Source organism: Melospiza melodia, chromosome Z (genome assembly GCF_035770615.1).
Source record: "Melospiza melodia melodia isolate bMelMel2 chromosome Z, bMelMel2.pri, whole genome shotgun sequence".
Lineage (NCBI taxonomy): Eukaryota > Metazoa > Chordata > Aves > Passeriformes > Passerellidae > Melospiza > Melospiza melodia.
The window spans coordinates 25,595,279-25,618,458 of NC_086226.1; the positions used below are offsets into that span (position 1 = coordinate 25,595,279).

Sequence of the window (23,180 nt, forward strand, 5' to 3'; positions counted from 1 at the left end):
ATGAGCAGTTGATTCTTTACACAGTTTGCCACAGTGGGATTTTCTGTCTGCATCCATTACCCAGGATGTGCTAGCCAGATCTCAATTACACCAGGCTTGGACTTAGAGCCATACTGTTGTTCCCATCTGTGCTTATCTCATAACAAAGTCCTTCTGTAGCAGCAGTGTTTGAGAGTGGCAATTGTGCTCCTTGAGTCCTTACAGTGCCCCATGACACTCAGTGAAGGAACTTCTAATGCCAACCTGAACCTCTCCAGCTGCTGGCCCCCATGAGGAAGCAATGGGGTCACCCATCATCTGCTCTTCTCCAGGCTGAACAAACAAATTTACCTCTGACCTTCCTTGTAAATCTGGCCCTGGAGATTTTTCACCTTCATAGTGGGCCTCCTCTGAACACATTCCCACAGTTTGATGCCCTTCTTGTGTGTATCCTGCTTTCAGGGTTTCTCTAAATAGGATAAGGCTGCCTGAATAAAGAGACCAGAGCAGAAGGGTTGCACAGGTGGAACAGGGCTGTGTTAGAAATTCCAGATGGAGAACTGGGAATTTTGTACAAAACGGCCCCAAGCCATCAGCAACCCTTCTGCATGATCCAAAGAATCCAGTTCTGTTAACATGGTATGACTCAGATTGCCTTAAATTGCTTGGGGTTTCTTTTAGCTCAGATGTTGGCTGTGCTGTGAGAAGGCACAATGGCAGGCAGAACCTGCCAGGGATTTACCTGTCTGTGGCAAGGGTAAGGAAGGGCTACAGGGAGTGGGGTAGAGGGTGGAAGGGTGGGGAAAGTGGTGCTATGTGGCAGGTATAAGTGGTCTCTCATCTAGGAACAGCGTGGACATGCACCAGGGACATGCTGCATGCAGGAAGGGGTACAGATTTTGGCTGCAAAAAATTAGAAAATTACCCCAGGTCAAGATAATGCTGTGAGAAGGGTTTATTTTAAGGAGCAGACAGCATCCCACTCTGGAGCAGCTGGCTGGCATGGAAGGCTGAAGAGAAGAAGTAGACAAAATTTGAGGTAACGGTCACCAAAGCTCACAGGGTGTGGAATGTTCCTGAGCATCTGTGGCTGGGCAAGATCAGTCTGATGTGATAACTCTGATCTGTAAAGGAAACACATATGTTGTAAAGTTGGTTGAATTATATACTCTTTAAGAAAATAAAAGCACATGATAAATAGAAGCAAAAAAGCTGTACATAGTTGGAGCCTGTCTTTTAACTTGGTTGGAAATCTTTCATTGTCTCACTGTGAGACTTTGAGAAGATTTAACCTCTCTGTCAATTTTCAAGTTACTAACTTGGAGGTGATCAGCCTCAGTGTAGTACTGCAAGGTTAGCTAATAAACAGCTATAAAACACTAAACACTGTATGGAAGATAAAAGAATCAACAGAAAAATCTGAATAAATTACTTGAATAAATAGCATAGAAAAGTGTATAAGGTACTTCATTTACCTTGTCACCCTATTGGCATGCTTTTCATCCATCTGTCATTTGTTTTCACAGATTATGAGCTCCTTGAAAGAGGATCTATGTCTGTCCTCAGCACTACAAAAAAACATGCCACAAAGTTGAAATAATATTGTGAAATGACTGTCATAGCTGTTGGAAATGTATACTACCTATCCTAAACGAACATGTTTGTGAGGTTCTGAGTGTGCTCCTTCCCCCACGACCTCCTTGAGGTGAGGAAGCACTCCTCTGTTCATCCCACACAAGGTCATATAATGATGAAGACCTGGAAACTGCGTCAGGGCGAGGAAACCTCAGCAATCCCAAAGCCCAGGAATAGCACTCAGGTGGGGTGGCACTCTTCAGACACTTCTGCTCAGACAAACCACCCAGAGGAGGCCAGCAGATGTGACACAAGACCTCCAACAGTGTGTCTCTGAACTGATGGGCCCAACAAGTACCCTGGGACACTCCACGTGTCAGGGTTTAACACAACATGCCTATATCTGAGCATTTGTAACAAGCCTCACAGCCCTACTTAAAGCAGTGACAGAAAACATGACCTTTTGAAAAATTATTGGTACCAGGGATTGGCAGCAATCATCATTATTTTCATCTGCTTAGATGCTAGTGTTGGGCCAAAAAGCCTAAAAAGCATGAGGGCTGGCTTCATTTCTGAAAGGAGTCGAGATCCCAAGAAACTGCAATGAAATCAGGCATTTCAGATGGAAACTAGACAGATTCATTATCTTGCCACAGGTGACAAGGTAGGGACAGATCTCTGTCCTTTGCTCTGCCATCAGCCGCAGCCTCCTTTCTGTAACATGATTTTCTTGCATTACTTGCTATTATCGCTATTACTTACTGTTCATGGAGAGCTGATGGCATACTCCAAGATGGACTGATGTGCAGGAGAGTGTGTGAATTCTCTTTTTTAATAGATGGGGGGTCTATTAAGCAGACTGCCTGACAGTTTTTCTACCTATAGTTCAGCATCTAAACTGACATAAGTCCATAAACTTCAAAAACCCCATGACTTTGCCTCATTGATGACACACACAGCTTGCATTTCTCCTCAGCCTCAGCAAGGAAGACAGATTAGTCTCACTCCTAGTGTGACTTTAACAGTGATAAGATTTAGTACACCAGGTAAGACTTAATATACCAGCAGGATATCTATAATGATAGAAGTAGAGCTTCCAAAACAAACTAAAATGACCAGACCTTAAGCCCAGTTGCCAGCAGCTCCCTGGATGCTCTGGGAGCTGATCAATACCTGAATTATCTGTCCAGGTCACAATTAAGCATCAATGAAACAGGGTGAGGCTGAAGTAGCTGTCAAGAGAACGATTTGGGTGGGGATCAGTGGCCAGTGCTCAGGCCAGAAGCTGAGTCCCCCACCTGCCAAGTGCAGAGCCAAGCCCCAGGTGTGTGAGCTTACAGAGAGTTTCACACCTGTGTCACAAAATGGTGCTGCTGCTCAGCCACTGCACGACTTAAACCTTTGTTGGCAGCAACAGAAACCTACTACTGTGCAAACGTATTGATTCGCGTGTCCACCTGTTTATTTTTCTTAGTGTTCTGTGGCAAATTAGTGTTTTAAGGTCACCTAAAGAATCACAGCAAAGGCATAGGTGAAAGCAGGTTTAATATAAAACAGGAAGCATGATGTAGTTATTGTACAAGGTTCCCTCTACTACTTACTACTAATGCTCTGATTAACGCACACAGAAAAAGAGCAAACTAAAACCAAAAACCAGTCAATTGAAATACAAAATTAACCCAAAACTTACCTCTGTGGAGGCTGGGGTTAAGGATAGGAAAGGGGTAAGGACAAACAGGAATAAGGAAGACCCTCCCATTGCACCACAAGTTTCAGAGTACACCCCTTTGCTAAACTGTGCCCCATACTTAACCAACGGTTTAGGCCTATAGCTTTAACAGCACTTAAGAGCACTTAACTGACAGATTAAGTTAAACAATTTATCTAAAGATTCACAGAGAACTGACAATAACTTATGAACCTAATTTACAAATCTGAAGTACTTAAGAATCCAGGAGAGCATCATTCCTTGTACAAATGCTATATAGCATATTCAGACCCTCATGCACACAGTCCTAAAGAGTCTGTACAAGACACCCAGAGAGTACATGTGACAAATTCCCCTCAAATTTGGTGAAGGACACACATCTGATACGTTGCGATCTTTGCAATGGGCAAAGGGTTGAGTCTGGAGAAGTGGGGGTGTTAGTCCAGGCTCCATCACTGTCATTCAGAATTTCTCCAAGTTTAGCAAACTTGAGAGTTCTCTGGCTCTTAGAGACCCCACATAGAGGGAGGTGCTGGTCACAGTCTCTGACGTCCAGGAGAGCTCAAAGGGTCTCACTTTGAAGCATTGCTTGTAGAGTCACAAGAGAGTGGGCTTCAATCATAAACATTTTTCATCCTGACTGCAATTTGGGCTAGTAGGTTCTCTGAAAGTTTGATAACAAAATTGTTATTCTGCTTGGGTTGTTTTCCAGGCAAGGAAATTTCCAAGTTTCCAAGGCTGTTCATTAAAAATCAGGAGCTCATTAGACAGTACTAGTTCCTGGGAACAGACTGATTTTCATAAGCTCAGGAGGAGCGCAGCCCAGGTGCTCTTTGTGAAGATCGAGGCCTAACGAGCATTTCTCAGATCACAGTGAGGCCCCAGGAGGAGTGCAGGGGATGCACACCACAGGTACACATATGCCATTGCACATCTCTAGTGTAGATGAATTAAAATTAATTACATCCAAATCCTGATCACAGAGAAGTTCTTTGAATTCTTTAATGCACTTTTCTCATGACAAAACCCCCCAGGATAACACCGCTTTGTATCAAGTAGGTTTATTCCAGTAACAACCTACAACAACAAGAATCTTTCCATTTCTTTAGTTCTGACTCCTATTTCCCATATAAGGTTCTTCAGCTCAGCTGAGGAACAGATTCTCAACTTTGTTTATTCATGGTTTTGTATTTATTAATCATATATGCAGTATTTTACAGACTTCGGTATTCCGCTTTCAAAACCATTAGAAGAGCATTAATCATTGTACATAGTATCATATATTGGCTTTGCAATTTGGTGTCACTCTTATGGTTTGGAGGTGTATCTAATATTCCAGGTGTTCTACACATTGTACACAAAAGAAGACTGAAATGGATGTGTTACTGCATGAGCAGCAAAGGATGGTCCAGCCACCCACCTTAGGTTCAGCTATGAGGAGAAACAACCCCGCAAAGACCCATTTAACTTCCAGGCTTGTATCCGTTCAGCTTTCGGAGAAATGAAAATTCTCCCATGAAGGCAATTTGCAGGCTCTTCCCCCTTGCTCAGATCACTCTTGATGGGCACTGGGGAACAAGCCAGCCAAAGCACAGACACTGGGTGCCAGTTGTCAGCGTGAGGGAGGGATCCAAGAGCCTGTGGCACCTTCCAGCTTCCTGTTTGGGTCATTGAGGGAGTTGCAGAAGTGTGCAGCAGGAAAATGTCACATATTCAAGTCCAGACCTCCAGCTGGTGTGAAAACCCCAGGCTCCCTTTTGCAGGCCCTTTTGGGGTGACTTTTGCTTGAGGGTCTATTTATGTGCCTGATAAAACTGCGAGGCAAACCAAAGATTTTCTTGTGAGAGCGCTGAACAGATGAGCAGCTGAAGGGAAAGAGCTGTTTGGACATCCACCAGTGGGATGTGACAAGTGGCACTATGGATGTCAGGCCCAGGAGACCCAGGAAAAGCTGGTGAGTTTGCTGTTCTCCTTGGCGGTGTGTGAGCCTCCTGCTGGTGTCAAGCATCTGTGTTCTCATCCTGAATCACTATGGCAAGCAAAACATGAGCATGGGGTGAAGACCCCAAATGACATAAGCACTACTATGTGTCCCATCTAGGCCACTGTCAAATTAACATTCAAATCCAACACCCACTTGGAGAAGATTACTTTATTACCAGTTTAAAATGGAGTAGTATACCGGAAAAAGCACCTTTCTCTTATCCTCTCCTGTTACCAAAATCATGGATGGGTTCAGCTTTGGCCATGGCAGGTCTGGCTGGAGGCCAACTGGAGGTGACTGTCGGACAGAGGGGCAGCTCTCGATGTCTTCCCACAGAAACCACTCCAGCAGTCACACAGGCCCAGTGCAGAGACCCAATCCAACTGCCTTTCAAGCTGAGCTGCTGGAAGCCCCAGGCTGTTGTGGAATACAGCTGCCCTATTCCATTGTATGAACAAGAGGGCAGCTTCCCACTGTGCAGATCTTGAAGACATGGTGTAAATCAAATCTGAGTCAGCAGCTTTGCACTCCTTTGCTAACTGGTTAACAAAGCAGCAGCTACGAGCATCGTTTTCCAAGAGAAATGTAGATTTTAATTTGAACACAGTTTGCTCACCCTGAACAATTCTCCATGTCACACATATTCACAGAATTCACAGTATTATTAGGTTGGAAGAGACTTTAAAGATCATTGAATCCAACCCAATATTAGTAAATGAATATTGTTTTAGAAAAAGCAGCAGATCCGGCTATTCCAACAGCCACGTCATATTCCAGCATGGAAAAAGATTGTGGTTTCTTTGGAACAACACTCTTTCTCCTATTTTTTCTGAGGAACTGTAGTTTACTGGTTTCTCTTATTGAGAACATTCATTCTGCTTTTTCTCCTGGAGGCTGCTCATGCTTCCAAGACCAAGCATGGAAACTGCATGCCTGGCTTTATATTAAGTCACATGAAAATTAAATTTAAGGGATCATTAGCACAGAAGCTTTGTCTCCTACTGTAATTGCTGGTCAGTGCACTTAGGCTGTTGCCAATTTCTTCTCACTGCAAAAAGTAAACTTCTGAACTGCTTTCTTTGTGTTTTCTTTCAAAGAAAAGAAGGGAGCCCAAACTTCTGTTGTATCATGTGAAAACAGGTTCTGTGCTATAGGAGCCCAGTCAAACACCCATGGAATGGTCTGAGGACACTGTGTAGAAGATATGGACCCCACACCTGAAATTCTAATTAATACTAATATTTCATTTCTTATCATTACTGTTCAGTATCTTTATCAGTAACATGGACATCATGGGATTGTTTGCACCCTCAGCAGTTTTGGAGATGACACAAAGCTGAATAGTGCTGTTGACACAGCTGAAGAGCATTATAAGACTGGTAAAACACTGGAAAAGGTTGCCCACAGCGGCTGTAGCCACATCTCTGGAAACATTAATTCAGTTTGCAAAGGACCCTAAACACCTGCTGGAAATTGATGATGTCCATGCTTATTGCAAGGCTGTTGGTCTAGATGACCTTTAAAGATTTCTTTCAATCCTGACTAGTCTGATTTTATGATTTCCACAACTTTAAGAAGACTAAAAACTGTGTAACAAACCAGAGTACAGCTATGTTGTAACTTTATGTGCTGAACTTGTGTTTTAGTTTATGGCCTTTGCTCCTTTTCATGTCCCTGGGCACCACTTAAAAGAGTCTGGCACCATCCTTTGGCACCTGCCTTTGAGATACTCATACGCATTAATGAGATTTCCTCTCACAAAGCTCATGTGGATGACTCATGCTATACTTAGACTTGAAGGCACTAATGCTGGCTTAACCTAGTGCACAAAATGAGAACACCTGTGTGTCAGACTAAGACCCACTTGTTGAGCTTCTTAGAAGCTGCCTGGAAGGAAATTGTAGCAAGGGGGAGGTCAGCCTCCTCTCCCATGCAACAAATGACACAGGGAGAGGAAATGGTTTAATGTGCATGGAGAGGTTTCAACTAGACCTTAGAAAAAAAGAAATTCACAGGAATGGTGACCAGATATCGAAACGGGCTGCCCAGAGAGGTGGTGGAATCACTGTCCCTGGAAATGTTTAAGGAAAGACTGGACGTGCCATGCTCTGGTTGACATGGTCAAAGTTTGGACTTGGTGATCTTGGAGATCTTTTCAACCTAAGAGATTCTGTGATTCTGAGCTAAGGGATCATTAAACCCACAGAGGGCAGCCCCCACTCCTAAGGGGAAGGAAGATTCATAAATGCTCACAGTTGAAAGGAACAACAAAAGTCAGAGGGTCTGCAAACAATCAGAAAGTTTCATTAGTAAATCACACACTCAGCATGGAAACTGGTATTCTAGTCCTTGACCTACTGTACAAGCATGTGGCAGTGGGTCTTAGATAAAGAAGTAGTGTGAAAGGGAAGACAGAAAAAAGAGGTGAACTAAAAAGGACAAGAGAGAAAGAGAGAAAAAGAAGGGATCACCGCTCCTGGTTCCAGCACTGATGCAGCTGAAGGGAGGTCAGTCCTGGTGTCAGACTCTATCCACCTGCATCCATCCAGCCAGCGGGATATCCCGCGGGCACCGCCCGGGCTTGGGAGATACTTTCTATGGCCCGACTTCACCGTATTGAAGTGTTTCTCACTTTCTATGCAATCAGTTATTATGGGCAGGCTGTTCGGTCAGACCATTTACGGAAATGGGTCGGAGGACTTTGGGCATCCTGGGTGCTCTGCGTTCCTCTCCCGGCCCTCCTTGGCCTTATCCCCGCGCCTGCCGTGTCTGTGTTGTGCTCATCTCCAGGGTCGATAAGAAGGATGTTTTTCCCCGGAAAGTGCTGTCTCAGGTCGGCATGGCCGCCTTATGTTTCTCCGGCCACCTCCCGATCTTTCTCACTCCCCTACGGGGGGCGGCAGCGGAGCCGCCACAGGGATTCCCCCGCGCCCGCCCGGGCCGGGCCGTGCTCCGCCCGCCGCACCGCCAGGGGGAGCCCTCGCCCGCCCGCCCCCCCGCGCCGGACGCCCCGCCCCGGGCCGGGCAAGCGGAGCGCCGCCATTGGCCCAGCGCCGCGGCCCCGCTCCCTCGGCGGTCACGCGCGCGGCCTCACCGCGGCCGGAAGTGCCAGGGCGAGCGGCGGGTCCGGGTCCGTTGCCGCCGGTGCGGCCCGAGCGCGGCGCCTCCCGCTCCTCTCCCGCTCCCCTCGGCCCCGCCGGGCCCCCTCAGCCACCCCCGCCATGCACCCGCGGCGCCCCGACGGCTTCGACGGCCTTGGCTACCGCGGGATCGGCCGCGACGAACTAGGCCCCGGCTCCAGGCCCTTCAGCAGCGGCTCGGAGCTGGGCTCCTGGGTGACCAGCCCGCCCGACATCCCCGGCAGCCGCAACCTGCACTGGGGCGAGAAGACGCCGCCGTATGGGGCCGGGACCCCTCTGGGCGGCGTCGGCTCCAACGAGGAGGTCAACCTCGGGGTGGCCGGCCCCGGCGCCGGTAAGGGAGGGCCCGGCCTGGGCTAGCCGCGGGGCGGCCCCCGCCTCTCGCCGCTCCCCGGTCCCACTGAGCCGCGGCTCCCGCCTCCCGCGAGCAGTGACCCGCCGGGCAAGGGCGGGCGGGCGGCGGCCCCGGGCTGTGCCGTGGCCAGGCCGAGCGCTGCCCGGCCCTCCTTTTTACTGGCGGTGCTGAAGCGCCGGGAGAAAAGCCCTTTAGAAGAAGTCAGACTGCTCCGTGGCTGCCTCTTACGCTCCGGCACTGTGCAACTCCATGCAAAAATGGTTTGAGAGTGTCAGAGCGCGCCCGCAGCTTCTCGTTAAGCAGTGTGCAGTCAACTTGCTCCTCAGTGCCCGTGTAAACAATCTCCTGCAGAAACACTCCGCCCTCTTTAAGGGCAGGAAGTGCTCTCGGCTCTCAGAGTGCAGCGTTATTGTGGTGGTGGTGGTGGTACAGACTGCGTGGCTTCTCTCGGGTTTAAAACATGAACTGCTGACGTAAACCTCCCCCGTCCGCGTGTGATTGTGAGGGAACTGTGGGACTGGTAGGATTTAGCAACTAAGTACGGGGCTTTTTCAGTAATTGCTAGGAAATAAATAAAGTAATTTTAAGTCTTCATGAAACTGAGGTGAATTAAGGAAAACTTGCTGTATCTAGGGTACTGTATGTTGCTTTCTTTAAATAAAAGGAGCAGGTTATCGACACTTGAGTATCGAAAGATATATGAAATAGTAATTTATGTGAAATCGAATTTTTTTAGTAGGCAAGTCATTTTTTTCTGACCAGTAGTGCAGTGTTTTTATTTAAGTGTCTTTATAAATAGTACAGCCTTTAGCTGGACTCCATCCATGGATGCACTGGTTGAAGCACTGTTTAAGTATCCTTGCATAGCTGGAGACTACATTTTTCCCCCCTATCTACATGTGGAAGGTGTGTTCATTCTGCACTTTGGAGCACTGATACGGAGTTGCTGTAATCACTGAATCCAGCTGCTGCAAATGGTATCTCACCGTGTTTAGGAGGGCTGCCACATTTGTGTGGAGCCCCACTGAAGTTACTTTATCCATGCCTTCAGACTGCTTGCACTCTGAAGTTGTGCAGTTGTAGGGCTGAGCATTAACTTTAAAATGCCTTTATGGTTCTGATGCTCATCTTAAATCCCTTCTCATAATTCCCAATGGGCAAATGTTTGTCTGGTTGCAGGCAACAAAGAGTTGAATTAATTACTTTTGTAATTCTCCAATAACTAGATTTTTGCAAAGGACTGGAGATAAACAGCTGGCTTGAAAATTTGCCTTATGTGGTTGTTTGTTACTTTATCCATGGCTTTTTGTGTGACTTCCCAAAATTTTGCCTTCTTACTGTTTTAACATTATTTTCACCTCAATTATCTAAATTTATGTTTCAGAATTACTGTAAACTCATGCATGCTAAATCTTTCAGTAGTTGGTTTGAGTTGGATTTTTTAGATATTAAAATACTCTCTGTTTTACTGTTCATTTTTCTCTGTTCTTTTTTTCCCCTGTAAGAAAAGCATAATTTTATATATAAGAGTATGTACAAACTCAAATGCAGTCCAAAGTGCAAATATTCCTGGGGGAATATTTGTTTTATATCCTCTGTTGCTCAGCTGCCATAAATATTGTGGTTTAGTGCTTGTAATTTTCTAATGCAAGTATAGGATAAAATTAGTTTTTCAGATCCTGTGCATGGCATTTTCTCTATTTTGTGATTATCACTGCTGTATAATCTGGTTTTGTTTTGTTTTTTTTCTTTTTCAGAGCAGTTGAACAGATTTGCTGGCTTTGGTATTGGCCTTGCAAGGTAAGAGTTGGGTTGAGTGACAAAGCAGTAGTAAAGCTCGTATTTGTCTTATAAACCCTACATACACTTCTAGAATGTGTTTTTATTCCAACAGCCATAAGTAGTTGAAATGTGTTTAGAAACTTACTGCCCCTGTTTAGGTTTCTGTTTTCTTTAACTGTTGCTCAAAAAATACATGAATGTAAGAAACAGTTTTTCATATGGAATGCCCAGGATGTGTGTACCCTGTCCAAGTTATCTGAAAGTAACACCAGAAAACTTTTTTGACATTTGCAACTTTTATTAATATTTTTAATCAATACAAATATTTCTTGAGAAAGTGAAAATGTCTTCGAGTGTATTACCAAAGTATCCTCAAACCATAATGTTCATGTAACCAAGCTGGTCTGGAGGCCATTTTATTCTTATTATAGTGATTGTGTTGTCTTATTATTGATAGTGTTTTTGAGAAAGTGCTGAATTTTAAGATGCTGATGTCCAGGGAAAGTTTTACCTCTTTTGGTAGTAGCAAACTACAAATTAGCTCAATATTTTAAAAACTGCAGTATTTTTCTGTGCCACTTGTTTGTCGGAAGTTCAGAAACCTACCAGAGATGATTCTGTAGCTTGAGTTTGTAAAAATCCTGGATATTATACTTTTCTAATCCATATCCCAGGTTTGAACAATGTACAGGTAAGTACTCTGATCACTCAGGCACTCTGAGATTAAATAAATATTTTCTCTGAATGAACCAGGAATTCTGCTTTGGAAGTGAGAATTTTCCTGTGAAGTTTTGATTTGAAATATGACTTCTGGCACTGGCAGGAGAATTGTTTTGGGTCAGTAGTGGTGAAAAGGTAGTCCGCTGTTACTACCAGTCCTTCTCTGGCCGTCCTAAAGAGAGTCTTGATTATTAATACAGTATGCAGAATTAGCATAAAACTGGAACTAATCCTCTCATAATTGTGGTTGTGGTTTGTTTTGTACCATGATACTTTGAGGAGGATGAGATTAAGAAATTTTGTATGTTATTTGCATATAAAAATATGTGCATACTATGTATATATGGGGCTTTTTCATAGTGAATGTGTGTGTCAGATTTCATGTAATTTGTTCCTTGGGAGGCTGTTGGGTAGCCATCAAAAACATGCCTTGTTAGTTCACTAGAAAATATATTGTTTTTCCAAATATTGATCTGCTGTTGTTAGACATAATTAACAAGCCTTTTCTAAGGAATTCTTAGTGACTTCTCGTGCATTAAATACAATTTTCCTTTGAAGCCTATTTACAGAAAATGTGTTGGCACATCCTTGCATTGTTCTACGCCGTCAGTGTCAGGTATGTCTTTTATATTACCTATTCCAGTCAAAGCTCCTGTGTACTGTCGTATCTCTGAATGAAAGTATGTATTATAGGAAGCTTTGTGATTTTTAGGGGGCCTCTGCTACATTAACAAGTGTTTACTTGTAGAATACATGTTTTCTGTTCTGCAGTTTAGCTTATTTTGAAAAATCTTGCTTATTTTTCTTTGGGCAGTGGAAAGCAAATTACAGCAAGTAAGTGTTGTGGGGTCTGGAGAGCAACTTTCAGATCCCCATTTACAAGCAGGATGCTTTGTTTCATAGGTTCTGATTTATGTAAAGTTTATTTTTAAACTTTCATATGAATACTTAAAAGGGCTGTCCATTTCCCTACATTTCAGTGAAAACTTGCTCATATTTTTAGCTGATCTTTACAGAAAAAAAATTCTTATATTTGAAACACCTTTATCCTTCAGAGTTGTATCATCTGCAAGTGTGTTTCTAAGACTGCCATTGTTTATATTTTAACAGGTTAACTATCATGCACGGAATTATCATCTCACACCATTTAGTATTGTCAATATCATGTACTGCATCAATAAGACACAGGTTAGTATTTGGTGGCAGCCTATATGTGGGCACTGAGAGTACCTACAGCATGTGTGTACATTGAAATCTGAGTGTTTATGTAGATGGTGTTGTAAAGCATGGCTGTGCTGAGGGTTTGTTAGTTTTATAGTTACAAAAATGTGTCAAGAAGATCAAGTAAACCATTATATTTTTTTCAGAAGTACAATACTTAGTGGGGAAAGATTTATGGATGTTAGAAAACAAAGTTCCTGAATTTTTTTTTTCATTAGGTTTCTGAAAGATCATTAATCATTATGTGGATAAAGTTATTTTTGAAGTGACTCCTTCCAAAGGTAGTACTGAGTACATTTCCAATTCTGCAGGGGGATGGCAATCCTTAAACTCACATCATTAGAAGGCAGGAAGAAATTCATAATTCGGACTATCTTATGGATGTGCCTTTGACGTGTTAAGCTCATTTTGTCCATAAAAAATGGTGTTAAGTTTATAATGCAGATTATTAACAGTGGGAGACATGCCTGCAGAGTTATTGATAGGTCTTTGAAATTATTGAAAAACAAAAACTTCTGCATAGATTAAAAATTAGTTGTTACCCAAGTTTAATGATAAAGTTAAAACAGTAGAATTGTAGCCCTGTGTGGTCTGAATTTACTGAAATTTTTTAATAATAAGTTGAAAATATTTTTGAGTTTTGTGTTGGATATTTTGACACACAGGGTCCAAGAGCTCTTTGGAAAGGAATGGGCAGCACTTTCATTGTTCAGGGCATAACCCTGGGAACAGAAGGCATCATCAGTGAATTTACACCTTTGCCAAGGTATTGCATGCTTTTTTACAACTTCTAACAAATTAGTAAGTTGTTGACTTATTTTCAAAGTGTTAGTAAGGCTGTTTGAAAAATACTACTTCATGAGAACAACCAGACAATAAATAGGTGTTTCCAAACACAGTGTGATTGTCTTGGAAAAGGCGACCTTATAATCCATAAATAGTGAGGGATTCTTTCTGGGAACTTTATTTGTTTGTGTCTGCTTACTTGTCTGGCTTAGAAATGCTGTGGCAAATTGGTCTTTGGTATTCAACTCTGTAATAAAAAAAATCATAATTTTCTTCTTTTTTTTTTAGGTTTTTATTGTGTGGTAATAACATTACCATACCTAAGGGGAAAATTCCTGGTCTTATTAATATAAATACAGAAGACTTGCACAGCTAATGAGTTAGCACTGACATTTTGCTGAATATTTGCACTGGCCTTGGTAGGAGGGAGAATAGAATGGCCTGCATTAGTAAATGAGAAGACATGGTAAATGGGTGTCCATGTAACAGCAGCTTTGTCTTTTGCCTTCCTTGACCAACAGCCATATGTACCTTGTTTAGTTTTCTCATAACAAAGAGATTACCGCTAAAAATTACTGACTTCATTTAAAGAGGTATTCATCATTCTGCATCACAGTGTCAACCCTCTGCTGCAGAAATTTAGTAATTTTTACTAAAAATATTCAGGGACATGGAAACTACCCTGGGTTTAAAAAGAAGAAATATGGTTAGGATGAATCAAATACTGTTATGATGCATGTATCCAGACTTATAAAAGTAGGCATTTGCAAGTTCAAAAGCATTAGCAAAAGTATTTCATATTTAAATTGTATAGTGTGTATTTAAGGGTTTTGGTCAGCTCTGTTTCATATGTAATTGAAATTTCCAAGCATGTGCTTTCCTCCAAGTGTGTTTTAGATACAGCTCTAGGGTATGCTTAAGTTCATGAGATGTGATAGAGTGTTTATATCTTCATAGTTCTGAATTCTCAAAAATGTAAGCAATGTTTTTCTTCTTGTGGGTCAGTTCAGCAGTTTGGAAAGTAAGCTGGTGCTGCTGCCAAAAGAATCAGACCTTTCTGCTGGAACCAGCTCATTCTTTCCTCTGTGCTACTTCCATCTTTATGGAAACACAATGTGTGAACAGTCAGGAAATTACCTGGACTGTGAAAGTGATCTTGCTTTCTCAGTGGTTTTCTCATACATGCACCACCCCACAATTTTCTCCAGAATGCTCTCTCTTCCTTTTTAATGGTGGCTTGCATCTTTGGGTGGTTACAGGGAGGAGAAGGTTATTGCTTGTAGCAGCAGTGCCAGCAAGTCTAATTTAAAAGGTTACTTAACTGCGTTATCAGGGTCCAAAGAGCACAGAGACGTGAAATGTCAGTTCTAATTCTATGTTATAGTTACATGAAAGAGTACCCCTGTTTTAGGAGAGGAGCCCAGAAATGGGTGTGAGCGTTTTGTACTAGGCAAACTTCTTACATAATTGTTCTTGCACAGTTATGCCTTGTGGATTGACAGATTAGGCTTTCACACATTAGTTTGGCTGTTTTATTTTCCAAATCATTTAACTGTTATGGTAAGTGGATGTGATCCAAGTGTCTGAAATATATAATGGTAAAAATGATCTTCTGTTCCTGTTTAGTGATTGACCTATGGATTTAAAATGTGAAAGCTAGTAACAACACACAATTCTTCAGAAAGAGTAAAATCTTGCCTTTCTTGGATTAGGGTTAACTACAAGCAGTGTCTGATTGTGATTCCTAGACAACAAAGCTAAAAACATTATAGCTTGTTATTAAAAATGCAAGGTCTAGTGTGCCCAGCATTACAGACAAGTATCTATACCTCATAGCTAGATATTGGCCATATGCATTGTCAGTACATGTGGTATTGGAACGGTATCTGGAGCTAGGTGGATTTATATTTTCTGTCAAGTGGACTGTAAACATTTGCTGTTTGTATTTTGAAGTCCGTAACTAGAAATACTATTTCAAGGAAATATTATTGATGTCACCTTTGTGTTAAATATATGGGTTTTCTTCTTTTTTATCAGAATATGCTAAGGATAAGGACTGGTCATCGGACAAAAAACTTCAATTATGTCTATATGGAATTACTGCGCAACTTCTAGCCTGACCTCTTGTACTTGATTTGTTCTTATCTAACTGTACCTAAATATAATTTATATTTTCTTGAAAGAAATAACAACAGGGTAAACATAACCTAAAGAGCAGAGGAGCACAACCAAACCAAGATGAAATAAAAATGATTTCTTGATAAAGGAAGAGTAGGAAGATTTTAAAATACTCCGTTTTTCCCTGAAGGTTGCTTTAAGCGCTTGTACATAAGGTTGCAACATAAAGGCAGAACTTAATAAAGTCAGTTGCTGTGAGAGCAGCAAACATCTTATGAATCAATAACTGAATACTTTTTTTGATAGGATATCTGACAAGCCCGAAAAATTACTTGAAGTTAATTTAAGCATGATTTATTAAATGTTTCACTGTGTCTTTCCAATATGAGAAGTAGTTCACCATGTATCATAGAACACCAATATGAAAACTGACAACAGGTTGTTGACACTCATGGAAGAATTGCTTGAGAATTACGTGTGGATGACTATTCATACTGTGGTAAATACTTCTCTTTTTAGAGAGCTTTCACATAAATGGAATCTCAAGCAGATAGGTGGACACCTTTTACTCAAAGGGTAAGTATAGCATGTGTCTTATGTCTTACTATCTAAATATAATAAAACTACCAAATGGGCATACGTTTAGTCTGCTGCTGCAAGATGCCAACAGTCATTTCTTGACAGGATGCTAACAGTACTTTTCAAATGCTGATTTTTTGAACAATCTTGATTACATACACCACTTTCACAGGTTTTCTTGTACTAGATCCCTGTGTCTATGGCACTCCACTAAATTAAAAGATTAGACTATTTTAGACCTTAATCAGTCTGGTTACATGGAAATAGAATTTAACTAAACTTTTGACTGGAGTTTACCTCAACTAGTTGATCTACATTTTAGTAATTGAGTTATACTTGGTTAGTTTTCTCTCAGGGATAATTTGGTAGATAGCTTTATGAACTTAGAGGTGCCTGTTTGGCTGAAATTCTAATATTGTCGTTATGTTAATTCTTACATTGTTAATTTCTACAGGTTAACACATGTGATAGCAATGCCTTTTTATTCTGCGAGCCTGATTGAAACTGTACAGGTAATTTAAATATGTTTGGAACATTTTAAAAGATACTGTTAGACTTTATAGATTAGATTATGTGGAGAGATGAATCTTTGAATTCTGGTTTGTGTTGCAGTAGTTGCATTTGTTTTGCTTGAGGCTGTGTGACTTAGCTGAAATGGATGTTCCCTATGTAGGGTGTATCAGTATATCTTAATTCTAAATCTAGAATTGGAAAGGACATTTAATGTAGATAGTTGGAATATATTGTATATGAAAGAGTGACATGCTATATTTATGTGTTCCAGCAGATAAAACAGAAGTTTTTCTCAATCTCAAGTTTTTTAACCTTTGCTTTCCTAGGCATGTTGTTACAGTGACATCTGTCCCCTACAACAACTGTAAAAGTTTTTCCAGTAGTTCGCTGGGGATTTTTAAATAAATACTCAACTCTACCCTCTCAGGACTGTTTTCATTCAATCAGGTTTTTAGTTTTAATCTTCATCTAGTTCTTCCTTAGCCACAAAAATTAAAATCTGGACCTGTCACTTAGAGTATGTCGTAGCTGGTTCTGTAACTGTGAAGAGTGGGCCATAGTGCTGTGTTGCAGATTGCCTGTCAGTGAGATGTTGCATCTCTTTCTGGAGAAAGGCAAGGGTTAGCTGTGCAGAAATGTCCAGGATAATTCTCCCAGCCCTGTCTGTATAATGACTTGCTCTTAGATGACGTGACAGAGTCTCTGTGCAGCTAATGGAACTCTCTCTGTTGATTGAGCTCCCATATGGAGCATGCAGCAGAGTCACTCTTGTGTCACTGAGTCATCAAAATAATAATTTTCATTTATGGCATGGGCAAGTTGTATGTACTGTCAAGGCTATTTTGCTGGTGTATGTGTCCAAAATGGTGTTTTTTCTGGAGAGAAGGCTGACTTCTGCAGTTTTTCAGTTTCAGCATGCCTTTAGAGGCATGGACAGGGGCAGGATTCTGCTGTGGGCAGACAGTCCAAGCTGAAATTAGCCGAAAGGTACTAGGAGAGCTGTTCTGTCTGAACTGGCTGCATTATGGATTAACAGGGCAGGTGGGATTAAGCGTCTGTGCAGGGAGAGTTATAGACAGACTCTCAACCACAAACTCACTTCCTCTGAAGATACTCTGTATTTTAGAAACCATCTTTCCTCCTGGGATCTCTGGTTTGGGGAATATTTGGGAGACTTAGCTGGTGTCATAATGGGAACCTGGCTGGAACTCAAATTCTTAATTGCTGGGGAATGACTCTACCCTGACCATGCCATAATTTTGGAACTAGAAACAGTGGTGGAACACTGTTAATATTTCTGGAGCTTATAGCCAGCCACAGAATGGAATGCTATATATTGCTGCTTGTATTTTTGCCTGAAAGGATTTTGCATTACCTGTGGTGTTTGGCATGGGTTAATTTTTAAGCAATAAAAGAGAACATGATTTAGAGCCTGTCTTCTGTTTGCAAAGTAAGTATAAAGTTTCTTTGCTAGAAAGCAACTTAATAGGAAAACAATAAAAAACCAAAATAGCATCTCTCTTGGCCTTTTCGGTAGGTGATCTCTGTAATGGATTGGTTATGAAAATTCCACTGAGATCTGAGGATTTTAAGATTGGTAGCTTCAGCTGTGTGCAAATATTTTACTCAACAAGCGTGTGTATGTGTATATATTATGTATATATTATATATTATGTACAAAATGTGTTCTTGAGTTCCTGGAAACATCATCATAAACTTATTAGAAACACAGCAGAGGTAATGATAGCATTTGTGAAGATTTTTATATTGTATTTATCGGTGCAGGGGAGCAGCTTGGCTTGCCAGGTTTGAATTACATTCGTATGCTGCAAGAATGCAATGACCAATGGCAAGCCAGAAAAGTTTGGGATTGTTGGATTTCCTACTGGCAGTTTTATGTTGACTTTAACTGTCTTAATTCTGGTAAACCATGGTGTTCAACAGTGTCTGTTTGACACTTATCCAAGTGTACATTTCGCCAAAATAGCTGTAAAGAGTGGAAATTTGTAGCTATCACATTTTGTCATTAGCTGTTCTTTGTCATTAGCATCTCAAACCTCATGGTGGCGTGTTAGGCCAAAGCAGGAATGGTTTAAACTGCAGTGACTGTAGTGATGTGGGACAGAAAAGGAGTTGTGCTGCTTAACTTGTACTTAAAGTCTGCAACAACATTATGTTCTCAGGCATTTAAACTAGTTTCTCACCCACACAGAAAAGACCATCAAGGCTCTGCAGGCTGTTTAATATTTCCTCAAATACTGAGGAATATTCTGGTGGTTTATTCTGGCTTGAGGTCAGGACATAGACCACATGGACTCAGAGACTTGGACATTTAGGAGAACACCAAAATCTTGAATTTTGGATGTAAACAACAGGATAAAACACTATTAGTAGGGGAAATAATGTTTTTAACTTAATGCTACCCTCACAGGTGGATTGTAGCAGATTAAATAATTACTACAGAATTTTTATTTTTAGCACATGACTACAGTGATTCTCTCTTCACTAAGAGACATCATGGGTAAAGAATACTACTTTAAATGCATATAATGCCATGAAAACATTCAAAACTGAAACTATTCAATTCATATAGAAAATGAGCTTTCAACACTAGTTATAGAAATCTTTACTATGTAGATTCAAGTTCAAAGATTATAGTCACAGTCTTTAAAGTAAAGGAATTTTGAATTAAATAAATCCTTCCTGGCATTTTGCTCCAGATGTAGACATTGCAAGTTCATGACTGCTTTGCATTCTGATACTTTCAGCAATAGGCTGAAGGTTGCATATCTTTGTTAGAAACACAGATAACCACAATATAAATTTTAAAACCCTCACTTCTTCAAGATGGGTTCATTCTTTAAAAAGAAGCTTAACTGAATGCTGTGAAGAGTGTTATAACAAGCGGCTTTTATTTGTACAGCTGTGTAGACATAATAGCATGCAAGTGTTTAATGCTTTTTAAAAGTTAAGCAGTGATAGTGTCAGAGTGGATGTTGGGATGTTTTTGAACTGCTCAGCACGAGTTGTAACTCCTTGTTTGTTCTTGTAGAGTGAAATCATTCGAGACAACCCTGGCATCCTGGACTGCGTGAAAGAAGGAATTGGGAGAGTTGTAGGCTTGGGAGTACCCCATAGCAAACGTCTCCTTCCTCTGATGGTCCTCACTTTTCCCACTGCTCTGCACGGAGTTCTTCACTACGTCATCAGTTCCATCGTCCAGAAGCTTGTCTTGTTTGTTTTGAAAAGGGATAATTCCCACAACCTGCCAACTGAGAGCTCCACTTCTGTGCAGAGCATGCTGGATGCGTATTTTCCAGAACTTATTGCTAGCTTTGCTGCTAGCCTTTGTGCTGATGTCATGCTTTACCCACTGGAAACAGTTTTGCACCGCCTTCACATTCAAGGGACACGCACAATAATTGACAATACAGACCTTGGCTATGAAGTGCTTCCAATCAATACTCAGTATGAGGGAATGAAAGACTGCATAAATACTATAAAACGGGAAGAAGGAGTGCAAGGTTTTTATAAAGGATTTGGAGCTGTTATAGTACAGTATACCTTGCATGTGGCAGTTTTACAGCTTACCAAAATTATTTACTCAACACTGCTTCAAAATGTTTCTTAATCTGTCCAGGTCTGGATCCAGCACATTGGACATGATTGACTTGCTAGCCTAGTTATTGTTTAAATGGCTTAGAAAGTGAACTTTGGGGAATCCACTCTATGGATTCTCCTTACACTGTAGAACAACTTGTTTTAAAAATGGGGATATAGTTTCCGAAGTGTAATTAAAAAAGTCTGTTTAAAAATTACAGACACAAATTGAATATGTCATATGCAGTCATGCAAAGGGGATCAGATTTCAAATGTGATTGCATTGAGGATTTACTTTTCCTCTTACCAGTTCACTGACATAAGGAATGGATATGAATTGTTAGTATCTGCTTTGTAAGCATCACATCTGATATTTAATATGGACTGTTAAGCAGTTGAAAGGAATTTATTTTCTTAAGTTATAAGAACTTGCAATTAGGGGACTGATGGTCTTTTAAAAATGTTTCCAACTTCACTGTTAATGGAGCTGTGAGTAAAATATAAACTGTAAAAGTGACTTAAGTAGACTTAAATGTTATCATTTACAGGTTTGTAGAAGACTTATTTTGCTGCAGTGTGGCAGAAGATGACAAATAGGAATCTCTTGCTTTGTATAAAAACAACAAAAAATGGGTGTGGGGCAAAGCTGCACAGAATACAAATTTGGCTGTCTTGCAGTTTGTTTGCAAGGCTTACAATAACTAAGTGTGTGAATAAAGCAAAATAGAAACTGATGTGTGCATGTGTAAGTGCCATTTTTAGCTGACTTTCCACTGACAACTTCAGGGTTTAGTTTAACTCTAATGCTCCATATGAGAGTGTAATAATCATACAAATCTGTGTAGTAGTAGTTGTAGTGGTGTTCAAAGTGTACAGAAAGCCTAAGAAAACAATTGGCTGTTCCTAGAGTTTTTATTTTGTTAGATTGGAGGGGTGTGTCTCCTTAACTATTTAGCGCTGATGTCTGTAATTTAAAATCTCTGCTAGTTTAAATATTCCGTGCAGCAGAGCTAAGTCTGTTCTTGTGCAAGGGATCTATTGAAATAAATAATTTTTGCCCTCTCCCTCTTCAGACTCAGCCTGAAATGATTTTTAATCATTCTGAACATCCTAATCCTTGGTTTCATCGGTAACAATGGGGGTTGGGAGATGTTTTTTGCAAATAGAACAAGCATGTGGAAAGTCACTTTTAAATTATGAGAGGCTGCTGCTTTTTTCACATTCATATGGCAAGTCTGTTTTTGTGAATGCTGTAAACTGATCTGCATTTTAATCATTAATCATTGTGTAGTTACCACTTATGGAAAGTAGTCACGGTGAAATAATGCAAAGATGTTGCTCTTTGTAAGTTCTGACTTCATATCAGGTCTACTTTAATATTAATCTATAACTTTCATGTATTTTAAATGCCTAAGTGTTAAAATGGAAAGTATGGTGAACTTGGAAACTGGATTCTTTTGAAATACTGTTGATTGCAATTCTGGTGTATAGTGTATTAAATAAAATGAGAATTCACTGTAAGTATTATAAAATAATTCACCAAAGAGGCATGTAAAGGAATCCTGTTTTGTGTGTTGTTTTGCTGTATAGATTCCAGGGTGGCATTCTCAAGTTCCTCAACTTCATAAGTGCAAGAACATGATGAATTAAACTACATGCAAGAGCTTAGGTGAAATACTCAGTTCCTGGGTTGGTTTCTTGTAAAATTTCTGAGTATTAAGATGGCCGTGCCAGAAAGTCATCCAGACTGGAAAAGACCTCAGCATGTCGTGCAGTTCAAATTCCTGCTCTAAGCAAGGACAGCATTGTCTTATACATGCCTTTGTCCAGTCAAGTTTCTAATACATGAAACTGGCCTTTTCAAATGTGTTAAATTCAGCTGTAGCCAACAATTTTATCACAATTGCCTTGAAGCAATAACTAAGTGCATCTTGCAGTCCAGCACTTCCAGTTGTATCTGTAAAATTGGCCAGCCCTGTTTTTCTAGGATTAAAATTCTAGGCCTTTTTCCCTTGTGAAATGGAGGACTTGCCTTGATATATCCTTCAAGAGGGAAGATGAGTTCTCAAGAGTGACGCTAGAGACTGCTATAATATTTTATTGCATCAAAGACTTGCTTTCAATGCTGACAGTTTTGCAGTTGTAGTCTAGGTTCTCAGATCTACAAGCAGGGTGAGAAAGAATGCTCTCAGTGTAGAGCAGTTGTTCTGTGCTGGAAAAAACCTTTTGGTTATGGCTATACTTTTTTGGTCCTCTCTCCAGAATGAGTATGTTTAGATTTTTCATGTATACTTTTTTTATCTTTCAAAACACTTAATACATTTTGTCCAGAGTTGCTAAGGTTTTTCCCATGCAAAAATGTAAATGAGTATGGGCTGAAAAAAGTAATTTTAACCTTTTAAATCCTAAGTGTTTCTGGTTTTCATTTGGATTTTAAATCTGAAGTACTCAATTTTTAGCTCACACAAATGACCAATAGGTGGTTTTAGCAATAGATACCACTGAAAACTACAAAATACTGAATTGTCTGTAGAAAGCTTGTGGTGAAATATGAAGAATTCTTATGCATAAGAATAAGAATTCTTATCAAGAATTCTTGCTCTAATTCTTGTGCCTGATGTAAACAATCTTTTGTACCTTGTTTTTCCTACTACTATTTTGTAATACCTTAAGAGAGCTGATTTCAAGGAGGTCAGTGTTCCTGAAGAAAGCCAGATTCTGATGTTTTCCCCTCGCCAAAGCATTACGTGGCTTCTTATCCATGTCTCTTACAAGGAAAGCCTTCGTGTCCCCTAACTGACAAAGTCCATGCAGAAAACTTTGAGGCCTCCTGCCTGGAAGCAGGCAAATATCTGCCTGTGTTCTTTCATGGACAGTGCACAGATGACACTTGGCTTTTAGTTGTGTTACAATGGAGCTTTTAGATCCTGTGTTGGTGCCAATACTAAATTCTCCAGGATTGTTCCAGCTGTGTTCATTCCTTTTAGCAGATCTCCTCTGAGGCACACATGATTTGATCTGCCTCTGGGCACTGCAATAATGTGAAGTGTCAAGTTTTATAGATCTATACAGAATTTGTAAGACTCAAAATTACGTGTTTTTCTGAGCTCCTCTGACTTT

At 40.8% G+C, this 23,180-nt stretch overlaps 1 protein-coding gene and 1 long non-coding RNA gene across 2 annotated transcripts; one reads left to right on the forward strand and one right to left on the reverse strand.

The window, feature by feature from the left end:
- Window positions 1–910: 910 nt before the first annotated feature.
- LOC134432089 (uncharacterized) lies at window positions 911–8,177 on the reverse strand. Its single transcript, XR_010031218.1, has 2 exons — window positions 1,455–8,177; window positions 911–1,103 (listed from the first exon to the last, which is right to left on the reverse strand). It is a non-coding gene; the product is annotated as an uncharacterized LOC134432089 (long non-coding RNA).
- A 253-nt stretch (window positions 8,178–8,430) lies between these two features.
- SLC25A46 (solute carrier family 25 member 46) lies at window positions 8,431–21,620 on the forward strand. Its single transcript, XM_063179579.1, has 8 exons — window positions 8,431–8,720; window positions 10,499–10,541; window positions 11,802–11,859; window positions 12,354–12,431; window positions 13,130–13,230; window positions 15,888–15,944; window positions 16,402–16,459; window positions 19,513–21,620. The coding sequence occupies exons 1-8, from the start codon at window positions 8,468–8,470 to the stop codon at window positions 20,089–20,091; spliced, it is 1,227 nt and encodes a 408-aa protein (XP_063035649.1). The 5' UTR covers window positions 8,431–8,467; the 3' UTR covers window positions 20,092–21,620.
- The last annotated feature ends 1,560 nt before the right edge of the window (window positions 21,621–23,180 follow it).